The 12,841-nt window shown below is 36.2% G+C and overlaps 1 protein-coding gene across 3 annotated transcripts in view; it reads right to left on the bottom strand.

Annotated features, from left to right (window-relative positions):
• Positions 1-12,841, bottom strand: part of LOC150108870 (sphingomyelin phosphodiesterase 4) — a 295,822-nt gene that overhangs the window by 263,962 nt on the left and 19,019 nt on the right. For all 3 annotated transcript variants that reach the window (XM_090403908.1, XM_090403915.1, XM_090403923.1), the window contains exon 2: positions 8,601-8,684. In XM_090403908.1, the coding sequence (XP_090260034.1) occupies positions 8,601-8,684 (84 nt within the window). The remainder of the gene's footprint in view (positions 1-8,600; positions 8,685-12,841) is intronic.

The following is a 12,841-nucleotide window of genomic DNA, read 5'->3' as shown; positions in this document are numbered from 1 at the left end:
AGTATAAACAATACAAAAAAAAAAAAAAAAAAAGTGCTGTTATGGATAAATACTGACACCTAAGCCTATATATCAGTACATTACAACTTCAAGCATCAGTATTACCCCTCTGTGGAGTAAAATTTTACCCTCTCACTCTGTTCACATTATTCCAAGACTTATTTAAAAAAGGTATGCCACAGCTACTTTTAACTTCACGAAAAACATTCTTTTAATGCAGCGATACACTATCAGGTCCTACTGCCCATATTAATATTAAGTGTACTTAATTTCTCATACCTCCTGTTCACTCACCACTAGTCAAGTCCCTCCTTCACTGTATACTTTACACTGCAGCTCCTTGTGATGTCTCACTTATAAGGGTGAAATGTCTAACTGCTCAGTGAATATACCTATACTACATCCTCTATAGCAGTTATTACTAATCTAGTGTTTTCTAACTTTTTTTTTCTATTTGCCAGGTATATTTTTTCCTGAGTAACTTCTGCTCTATCATGTTTGCTGCCCCATGTGGAGTGACATTCCTAACCAGCTTTTTTTTGTACTCCTCATGCTATGCTGTCTCTTATGATTTCCTTCAAACTGGATGCTTACTCATACCTACCTTATTTAATCTTCTGAAGTTTGGAATACATTCAGACATTGTTGCTATTAACACGTTCGCTGCCAACTACGAGTATACTCGTAGTGGGAAAACCTGCTTCACAAGCCAGCTACGAGTATACTCGTATGACGCTCACCGCCGGGAACGAGATTATTGTAGTGACCTTGAAGAAGTGAAAATCCTTGGCTTTGGGGCTAGCATCAAAACTGTATTCTCATAGACCGTATATGCTCTGTACAAGCCAACTACGAGTATACTCGTAGGACGTTTACCTCCGGTAACGAGATTATCGTACTGACCTTGAAGTAAAACTGCTCGGCGTAGGGGAACAGACCATGCTAAAGTAGCGTGGAGCGAACGTGTTAAATAGCTCTTGATCAATGCCATACAGTATTTGTCTTCTTTCTGCTTAACTCCTGATTCTATGCAATAGCTCCGAGCCATCTTCTATAGTATTTTACAATTTACCAGCTTTGTAGTTCTACATCCTTTCCTCGCAGTCTTCACATGGCTGATAACCACCCAGGTTTGCAAAAGTGACCTTATAGAATTCCTGCCAACTAAGGCAAGATTTGACTAGAGATGCACTGAACATTTGGTTTTGCTTCAGTATTCAGCTGGATCTGCGGAATGATTCAGTATTTGGCCAGCCGAAGCATAAAAATTCCTTTACACGTGGCATAACTAAGGCAATGAATCAGAAAAACCTATTATCTTCTGCCACTTCATATTTCGGTGGTTTTATTTTAGTTTATATTATGCAGTCTTAAAATTTTGCATGTTTTACATTTTTGCAAAAAATGGATAGATGACAAACAGGCAAAATCTTTCCACGTAGCTTAAATCACTGCATTAGATAACAGGCCATACACAATTATTCCAAAAAAAAAAAATGACAAGACTAATGAATAAACTCATTCCATCTTATAATTTCTTTCAGTACCAGCTAATAGTTTATTCACCACAGTTCTTTCATGAGGGAGAAATATTTACGAAAAACAATGTAGGCTTCTCCAGAACAGTGAAAAATTTCTTTTCCTACATCATAATTTATTGCAAATTCATGTTGATTAATATATAAACCCATAATTATGCTCTATATTTCACTAAGTTCCATTAATACTTTCTATAAGTATTAACTGAACTTCTATAGTTCGGTTAATACTTTTATTTTATTTCAAGATTCAAGAAATATAGGCAATATATGTTCTGATTTTTATGCTGTACTGCTTTTTAAATTTTATTTTGAGCCCATACATGAGAGGTTGGTTAATCAAGCTCTAGTACATTAGTACCATGTATGAATTAGCGTGTTGGGAAAGGAGGAACTTGCTTACATTTGATTTAAAAGCCTGCATATTGTATTCCTTGGGAAACACATCAGGGGGAAGACTGTTCCACAATACAGCAGTAACAGGGATGAAGGAGGAGGAGGAAAAAAACTCATTCTGTGAGTTTCAAGGTGTACTTGTGACAGTGAAGGAATGCTGGGTGGCAGCTGCATGTATCCGATTAACTTAGTACTGAGTGGGGGAATTACTGATGCTACTTCAGATGAACATTTGCCATGGAAATATTTATAGGGTAGACATATTGCAGAAACCAAATGGCCATGCAAAAGTGAGAGGAGTGAGTTAGTAAGAGATGGGTTATAAATCTAATCTAACTGTCCTCCTTTGTACTGAGTCAAGCATTTTTAGGGAGCTCTTAGGGACTCCACTCCAAATGCAAGAGCAGTATTCAATAGCTAAGCAGATTTGTGATTTGACCAAGGTTAACAGCTGTTCAGAGGCAAAGTGATGTCTTGGGTGAAAGAGAAATCCTAGTTCTTTTTAGAAGTGAAGATGCATGTTTCCTATAAAATTTAGTGATAGTTTTATTATTTGTATTGTAATGGAGAATAATATGAATTCAATTATATTTTATAGCTAGATGTAAATGTTACAAACTGTTCATTCTCCTTGGACAAAAAAGAGTAACACCCTGTGTTAAATATTCCACAGCAACCCAAAGTCAAAAGGTTATCATTATAAGTAAACTCTTGGTAGGTGCATAAACAAATATTGATATATAGAATTAAGGAAATATTTATAGAGTACACATATTGCAGAAACCAAATGCCTATGCAAAAGTTGGAGGAATGAGTTGGTAAGAGATGAGTAATTAATCAGGTGATTAATAATTCATAATATCCTCCTTTCAATATATTGCTATTGCCAATCTGAAGGACCTCGGCTCTAATTTTAATATTTGACAGTTTTATTATATTTCTGAAAAGCAAAAATTTTACTTTCACTTTTAAAACTTTCCATGTTTACACACATACATACACACCTTACTATGAAATATAGATTGAACTGTTTATTTTGCAAATGCCAAAATGAAGACATTGACCAAAATAGGGCACACTGCAGTTACAGACTGTATACTCCTGGATACTTTAGGCATCATCCATTGAGTTGCATATGGAAAAACATATGAGAGACATCACATAAGCAAGACTAGGGCTAGCACAGTATGTAATCATGTTCTTAATTCTGCTCAACCTAACGATGATGATTCTGTCACTCATCTATTGCCCTAGAACAGTGGTTCTTAACCTTTTTTTTTTTTGTCTGGCTATTTTTGCCAATTTGTATGGCCTGGTGCCCCTGCTCAATTTTACACTAGATTAATGACTCAAGATAATTATCATATATTAATAATCAAACCTAAATTACCATCAACATATTTGAACTGATAGTTAATTAAAAATTACTTTGATACAAATTAATTTTTACTCAAAAAAAGATGTAAAACATACTGTATTTAATAAGTCTATCATTAATGGCTACCTTGAGCCTGATGAGATTCTGCTAATTTTTCAATATTAGGTTCAATGTTCGACAAACAAAATCTAATCTCCTCTTTCACTTATTTGCAATCTATTTCGCTGCTTAGCTAATTGCAACATGATGCCGAATCTTTTCTCAATCAAGTATGAAGAAGGAAAGCAATGAGCATTAATTTTATTTCTCGCCAAAGCTTTAATTCTGGAATTAAAGATATGAAAGATTCTGGCATGTTTGGCCAGAATCTTTCATATCCATACTGTTGAAATTGTACTTGAGCTTCAAACTAATTTTTTAAGTCAATAAATTCTTCACACAAATTTGGATGAAAAGAAGTGGCATCAGAAAGAAATGGATTTATGAACCAATTTGGTATTTTAAGCTCAAAGTCTTTGAATCTGATCATCAAGTCTTCTTTCAGTGTCAGAAGATGAGAACAATAACAATCCAAATCTGTATCTAATATTAAATCATTATCTATTATTTGTAGACTTGGAAACAGCAGACAATCTCATCTTGCAATGCTCTGCTTGTAGAATGTTAATTTGCTGATAAAAGCATTTATAATTCCCTCTGCTTAAATAAGATTTGAGCAAAGCAGGGAATTGACTTAAATAAGATTTGAGCAAGTTGCAGGGAAGCAACATGATATTCATGTTGCTTCCCTGCAATTTGATGTTAGCTGTCATTTAATTTGGTGAAAATATCAGAAAGATATGCAATGTCAACCTTTTCCTTTTTTAGAACATTACACATGTCATCATGTGAAAAGAAATTCCAAAACAGTATAGTAGAGATCGTTAAAGCATTACAGACAGTTTCCATTCGAGAGCCATCTAACTTCACTGTGAAGCAAAAGACGTTTCGAATTCTTAATTTTAATGGCAAAGTTCCCAAAAACTATGGGTATTCAATGACTGGGCTTTTATTTTATTCACTGCCTTTAATCTTTAGTCTATCGCTAAGTGCTGTCCAAGAAGAATGCAGTGAATTGTAGAGATATTTGGAACTGCTTTTATATGTGCTATAAATTACTGGTCACAACCAATCATAGTTCCATCGGTTGCACATGCAATAATATTTGTGAGAGGAATGTTTTTAGCATTAAGAAGTCTTTAACAACCTTAAAAATTGTAGAATCCTGTCAATTTTCAGTTGTTCAGCAAATAGAAACTCTTCAATAATTTCTTCATCAGTATTTATATAAACATACATAGGCCCTTAACAAAGCTTCGTTGTTATATAAAGTTGTCTCGAGTCACAGAAAATTCTGTGGTTTATAAATCATCACAAAGTGGGTCCCCCCCCCAATGTCCTTTGCCATTTTGTCAATTCTTTTTGATGCTGAACTATTGCTGAATGGAACCGACGACATCATAATACTCATATTGACATCATTTTACCTGGGCCAATCATCATATCTAAAACTTCCTTTATAGCTGGAAACTTCAGTTCTCCCAATATTTGGCCAATTAATTTTGAAAGTTTGTAAGCTATAACAAATCCCTTCTCTTGTTGGTTACTTTGTTTTGCAACCAACCCTTTAAGTCCAGGATGATTTTTAAATTTAATCTTTAATTTGCGAAAGTACTTTACATCCTGTTTTGCTTTATTTGGATGCTTTGTTCTTAAATGCTCAATCATTCTTGAAGGCTCCATTACTTCATCTGAGAAAGTTTTTTTAAATATATTAAGCACATTGGTAACTGCTCATTATTTATAAACAGAATAACTCCATATTTTAAAATGTTCATGACACTTTCTTTTCACTAATTTTAATGAGCTACAGTGCAACACAATATCAACGAAGTGCACCACACAATACCAAGGGCCAGATGGAAACTGCAAACCAGGGTTGTCATATAGGCATTAGGAAAAGTAGCAAATAAAGCTTATAAAAGTCATGGATTCTGCTAAAAATAGCCTAAATTAATTATTTTCAGTGTAGAAAACTAAGACCAAAAAAGTAGTCCACTTAACTTTCAATGTAAAATTTCTAAAAATAAGTAGCGAATAGATCTGAACAGTATTGCCAGATATACAATATTCTGAACAGTGTTGCCAAACATAAAATATCAACAGGGATGCTAGATTGAATACAGAATTTTTTGCTTTTATTATATATTAGTAGTATTTATAACACTTACCGCCCCCAATAGTGTTCACAGCACCCTCGGGGGGGGCGCTACTGCCCAGGTTAAGAACCACTGCTCTAGAACAAATCAGAAAACATTTTTAGATGCCACAATGAGCTGGAGAGAAGAATTGTGGAATCAACCGACTTGTCCTCAATCCAGTTGGTCTTAATGGACCAGATTGAGGACAATTTCTAACCTTAGCTATAACCTATCTGATTGTCACTATTCAGCTATTCAACTTTGGCACACATGAGATTATGCCTATGTGAACATGCTTTACAATATTATGGCATCCTTCAAACGTCACCAATACATCTGCAAGTTAATTTATAGCTGTTTGTTCTCTTATTTTTTTTGGTATTTCTCTTTTCATGTTATGCAACTGATGAAGTCTTCTAAAAAGACTAAGCTAGTCTTTTTAGAAGAATAACATAGAAAAATACTATTTTGGTATTTCTCAGCTACCAAAATAGAAAAACGCTTTGAGCAAGTCATTAAATTTATTTAAATTATGTCATACAGCTGAGTAAATCCATTGCATCAAATAACATATATATAATTTGTTATGAAATAAGGGTGGTGCTTTTTATTTTCATGTGGTTACAGGTTAAATGAAGTATTATTACACACATTTTTCACTCTTTCTTCATTCTGCAGTTTGACTGAAGCATGCTAAATTTTAAACATTATGAATTAAATGTTCTGAACAAAATACACACAAACATTAAAATTTTATCAGGTTATAATATATATATTTATTAAAATTTAATTTGGTATGCATTGGCTGAATTTCAAACTGAACATTCAGTATTCAGCCAAGTCATGGGTTAGCACATCCCTATTCCCTATTCAAACATTGGAAATAATGCCCACCTTGTGTGGGCATTATTCCCTAGGTTTGACAACCCATTCATATTTGATAATGATCAGATCTAAGATTTTTGATCCTCATGCCTAAGACAGCTATTCTTCAAAATCGAAAAATTTCATTTTCCATAGTATTTCCATTGTCATTCATTCCTATATATAATAACTATAATAAAATTCACTCACAATTGATGGAAGTTTTTTCACTTTACTAATGCTACCAATTATATATTTGGTTTAATCCTTTATCCAAGTGTAAGCAAACAAAAGTTTGTGCCTGAAGTATTTTCAGGGCTGGGGAAACTCGTGGTAAAGGTGGTATAAGTTCTCATCACTTGCTTTAGTATCTCCCATAATGCAAAGCACATCTCCTTGCAGACATGTATAATGCTAGTTATGCATTAAGGGAAGGGCCACTACCCAGACTGACTTTTATTGAAGTCCTTCCCTTAATGCATAGCTAGCATTATACATGTCCACAAGGAGATGTGCTTTGCATTATGAGAGATGCAAAAGCAAGTGATGAGAACTTTCTATTTCACCATGGGTTTTGAGAGAATGTGCTATAGAACTGTGCTAAAGGGTTATCAGTAATAGTGCAGATGTGGCAGCAATGCAAGAGGATTTGAATAAACTAGACAGATGGGCAAATGAATGGGAGGAAGGGTTAATGGAGCAAAATGTAAAGTCTTGAAGGTTGGGAACCATCGATGGCAGGAACTATACTGGAGGAAGTAGGGAAGACAAGAGATCTAAGGGTGATGATTGATAGAAAACTGAAATTCAGGGAGCATATTACAAAGGTAGTGAAGTAACTCAGAGGATCGCTGCAATACTGAGAAGGACGCTAACCTGCAGAGATAAAAGAGTTATCATTCCGTTGTATAAGACCCTGATCAGACCACACTTAAGACTATTGTTCTCATGTTTAGTCCCCAGGATTTGAAGAGGATAAATTAACTGTGGAAAGGGTATAGTGGTGAATAACAAAGATGGTTTCAGGACAGTACAATGCCAGTTATGAGGATCGACTGAGGGAATGTGGACTGCAAAGTTTGGTGGATAGAAGAATGAAAGGTGATATGACAGACTTTTATACTGTTAAGAGGCAGCTACAGGGTAGACATTGTGGAGTTCTTTTGCTTGGTCAAATAGCAGGAAGGAGTGATGACAAGGGGCCACCCCTGGAAGTTACGAAAGGAGGCTGTGAGTAAGAGAGTGAGGAGCAGTTTCTTTGCATAGAGGGTGGTTGAACTGTGGAATGCATTGCCTGAGAGAGTGGATAGAGTAGGAACGGTCAATGGGTTCAAGAAGTGGCATAATAAACTTTGTGTTTCCTAAAAATGACCTCCCACGATGAGTCTCTTGATTCCATGGAGGCATGGATAATAATAACCTTTACCACGAGTTGCCCCAGTCCTGAAAATACTTCAGGTGCAAACTTTGCTTGCTTAGACTTGGATCAAGGATTAAACCAAATATATAATTGGTAAAATCACTCAATGATTACCCTTCTGTTGTTCCCTAAGCCAATTATCCTATACATTTCCGTGTCTCTGCTGCCATATTCCTAGACCAACATCTAACTTAACATCTCATTCTGTCACACCCTACACCATACTGTCTTAAAACCACTGCCACTATTTCTCCTTTCAATCTTCACCTTATGTGGGCATTATTCCCTTACTTTCATCAATGACACTACCTCCCTTCTTGCTCTTTCTCTCCTCCCAAAAAATGTATATTCCCATTTCTATCAGAATATCAACATTCACCCTATCATGTTTCACTTATTTTCAAAATTTTTAGGCAATGAGATCAATCAAGGCACGGGACAATTTTGTCTCCCTTATTTCAGATGCTCATAGATTCTTAAATAAATAGCAATTCTGTTATGAATATTTGTTATGCATCCACCCCATTAAAGAGCAAATAACTAAGTTGTCAATTGACTTATTTGTCATATGAATGCAAAGATAACCGAAAAATGACTATATTACTATTCTTTATACTAACATTAATGATTTTAAATTTATGCAGAATCTTTAAATGTTTCATAATAAATTCAGGAACGCAAAAAAAAAAATAAATAAAAATCTACTGCGAAAAATTAAGAAAACGAGTGAACTTAAAACTTGCTTTGCATTTAATATCACTCACTTTGGGCGTAGCAATTTGCAGCAGCTGTGTCAAGTCCATACACCTCTGATAAAGTGGGGCAAGTAATGCATTCTGGAACACTACCTATCAAATTTTTCAATAGATCAAATGTTTATGCCAAACTTACTCAACTTAAAAGGTAACTCATAGTAACTAAAACTTATATTTTTAAATATAAAAGACTAAATAAAAAAAAAAAGTAAGGAAATTGCCTTGTAGTATGCGTAGTGGAATGTCATGTAGTGGAAGACACATTGAATTGACAGTCATTGAGAGTTAGGAATGAAAATCACTATTATTATGCATTACATAGCATGATATTCTTTGCTATAAATTACTTTTTAATAAGATCATTTAAATACCTATATGTTCCAGTCATAAAAAAACATGGGCTCTTAAATTTTGTATATATACAAGTAAAACAGCAACTGAATACTGTATCTAACCATTAAGCAATTAGTCATACAATGCTAGAAATGAAGTATCGGTGATAGTACTATAATTTATAAATGAAAATGGACCAGGAAGAAGCAGCCACAGTATTCAACATTAAAAATGAGGATAATCTTCCTGAAGGGCAAGCAATATTAAGTAGTGCTGTTGGCAAACATCTAAATAGGAAATTGGACAATGAGACTAATTTGTGCCTTTGTTTAAACAGAAGGTTATGCTAATGAAGCAGAAGAATTGTTCTAATAATTAGAGAAGGCAGGTGATAAATAAAAAAAAAGAAAAGCTGGTTGTGGTTTGTGATCCAAACAGCAAGAGTATGAAATGAATACTATACATAGACATGTTGAGAAAATTTGGACAAAAGAGCAAAGTTAAAAATAATGGTGAGTACTTGCTGGATTTCTGTTTAGGACATGCACTAAACATTACTAACACAACATTCTGATATAAAGATGTGTACCAATTACCATGGATAGAACAGACAAGGAATAAGAAAAGTAACTGACTATGATATCACTGACAGTAATAACTTCACACAACGATCCAGAAAACGCAAGTACAGGGTGATCAAAATTAAAGTATCCCCGTTTAAGGCCTTGTGAAGTGCCATCCACTGATCGAAATGCTGCAAAACTTTGCAAGAATACATTGTGTATCATGCAAAAGCAATATCTGAGGGGAAAAAAAAAAACCCAATATTCATGACCATGGGCATTCTTCTTCTTCTGCAGCTTCTCCCACTTAAGTGGGGTCACTGTTTCTTATGAGTCTCCTCCACACCTTCCTGTCTTGGGCTGTCACCACATCCAAGTTCTTCATCTTCAAGTCCTCTTCTACCAGCTCCCTCCATCTCTTCTTTGGCCGCCCACGCTTCCGCCTTCCTTGCACATCCATCTGCATGACCCTTCTTCCCACATATTCGTCCTCCCTCCTCATCACATGACCAAACCATCTCAACCTTGCCTCCTGTATTTTCGCTCCTAAGTTCGTAACTTTCACTGTTCCCCTGACATAGTCATTTCTCAGATGATCCTTTCTGGTCACACCGCACATCCACCTAACCATTCTCATCTCTGCTACTTCCATCCTGCTAATGTTATTTTTCCTCAGGGCCACAGTTTCTATAGCATATGTCATAGCTGGCCTCACTACTGTCCTATAAATTTTGCCTTTCAGATTGATCGGCACCCTCTTATCACATAACACTCCAGCCATCTCCCTCCAGTTCCTCCAACCTGCTTGTATCCTGCATCCCACTTCCTTCTCACCTCCTCCATCTTCTTCCACTGTCGAACCTAAGTATCTAAAGTCTCTCACCTTCCTGATGACATTTCCTTCCAGCTCCAGGTCTGTCTCCTGGCCACCGCCCACCGCGCAACACATATACTCTGTCTTACTTCTGCTCAGTCTCATACCTCTCTCTTCCAGTACTTTTCTCCATCTTTCCAGTTTAGTTTCCGCTTCTTCTCTTGAATCTACACACAGCAAGATGTCTGCATACAGCATTGTCCAAGGTGCATCTTCTCTCACCTCCTCTGTTACCACCTCCATCACAATATTAAACAGAAAAGGACTTAATGCTGACCCTTGATGCAAGCCAACTGTTACTTGAAAACTTTCTGTCTGTCCCAAACAGGTCCGAACACTTGTCTTCACATTTCTGTACATTTCCTGCACCAACCTGACATATTTCTCTGGCACCTTCTTCTCCCATGTGAGAAGACCATGACCATGGGCATTGTAAACACCAAATGAATGAAATTTTCATATCGCGCAACTTGGCAGGTGCAAGCATGGTTTAAAAAGATGGACACAGGATTGTTCCCTTCATTCTGGTTGTTAATACCATTCAGTGATGGCTCTAACCTTGTCCCAATGTGCTTTGCTTGTGAAGCTGTACTATCTAAATAATTGCAATGCTGTTGCTGCACTCCACGAATTTCATCACCTAAACAAATGTTGACGAGCTCCACTATCTCCATGTGCTCTTCAATGAATGATTAGTCATTTTGAAGAAACAGAATTGTTTGAAGTTAAGACCTGGCCAAGGTCACAAACCAATCAGCTCACAACAAGTGAATGAAATTGCTACTGCTGTTGTGGGGCAGAACATGAATAACAGTATTAGTTCCTGCAGTGCACATGCTTTATAAAGACACACATGCCTCACACAACTGTCTGGAAAATTCTACTGAAGATTCTGCATTTCTACCCATTCAAGATAGCCCTGACAGTTGTACCTGCATTACATTGTGGATAGTCAACCGACATTCAATTGACTATCCACACAGCATCCAGCTCCACTTGCTCAAGTGGAGCTGGATGCTGTGTGGCCGTGGATGATTTTGTGGGAAGATGAGGCTCACGTTCACCTGAACGCTTGCAATTACCAGGTTTTGGCCAAGCAAAACCTGCATGTAATCCAACAAATTTCTTTGCATTCATACAGAGTTACTGTCTGGTGCAGGGTTACAGCTTCATTTATCATTGGACCATTCTTCTTTGAGGATGTTTGCCAGTTGGGTCTTGTGATCTGCTCAGCTACTGCTGAGAGGTATAGCAATATGATAAACAATTTTATTGTGTCACAGCTACAGCAGCACTTGTGCATGGATTCAATCATTTTCACGCAGGACGAGGCCCCTCCACACATCAGTGGGTGTTTCTCACTGCATGATCACCTCGTTCACCTGATCCCCTGTGATTTCCAGCTCTGAGGATTTCTCAAAGACAGGGTTTAATCTGGATCATCCTGATAACCGATGCCACAAATAACTGATACTGAAACACAGTATAATGCAAGATGTGCACAACATCAGTCCAGACCAGCTGCATTCTGCTGTTGAACACACCGTGCAAAGGATGCAGTTTGTGGCATGCCAGAACATTGAACAGTACAGCCTGAGAATGCATTAATAAAAGTGAATAAAAATGTGTTATTTATGCTCGTGTTGCTTTTCTCCTTACACAAACAGGAAAACTACATCTACATTCTATACCTGATTTCTTAGATCTCTTTTTCTTTGCCATCAATTCTAATTATTTTTCTTGGAAGAACAAAATTTACAAACAGATAGAGGAAACAGCCATGGGTTCCCTCTCTCACCTCCTTTGGCCAATTTTTAGATGGAAAATTTTGAAAAATGAGCAATAGATTCAGCCCCTCTCAAACCTATCTAGGTAACATAGATGATGTTTTCTCTACTTAGTTTCATGGCTCAGAGACAGACTCCTTCCTCAGTCACTGCAATAGTTTACATCTAAGAATCCAGTTTATGATGGAAAAGGAAAATAGTAATTTACCATTCCTAGACAGCTTAGCAACACACCTTCCAAACATTTCTTTCTTGTACAGTCATACCCCGAAGTTATGTGGTAAGTGGGACCAACAAAAAGCATGCAAGTCGAATTCGCATAACTCGGGTATAATTTTGCATACAAATATACAAAATATTAGTTAATTGGGACCAAAGGTTTACAAAAACACCTATATTTTTTAAGAAATATAATCATAATTGTAGTTTTTCATACATAAAAAAAAAGTTATTTCGATGTCAATGGTTTCATAAAATCTAATAGATTCGTCTGACAGCATAATGTATTTTTCTTGTCATGCAAAATTTCTTCATAGCCAGCTAATGAGTTTTTTATTCATTACCTTGTGGTTACAATTCGTTCCTTGTTAGAATCTATGTCCTCCAAAATCTGTCAACCTTTCTTTTATGGTTGTTCTTACTGTGGATTCCTGTAGATCAAACTTCTTTGCTAGCTCACATATTTTCATTCCG

Source organism: Typopeltis vanoorti, chromosome 2 (genome assembly GCF_054136105.1).
Source record: "Typopeltis vanoorti isolate ZY-2024b chromosome 2, IOZ_Tvanoo_1.0, whole genome shotgun sequence".
Taxonomy (NCBI): domain Eukaryota; kingdom Metazoa; phylum Arthropoda; class Arachnida; order Uropygi; family Thelyphonidae; genus Typopeltis; species Typopeltis vanoorti.
Note: the sequence above shows the minus strand (reverse complement) of the source record. Positions and strands in the feature narration are given on the sequence as shown.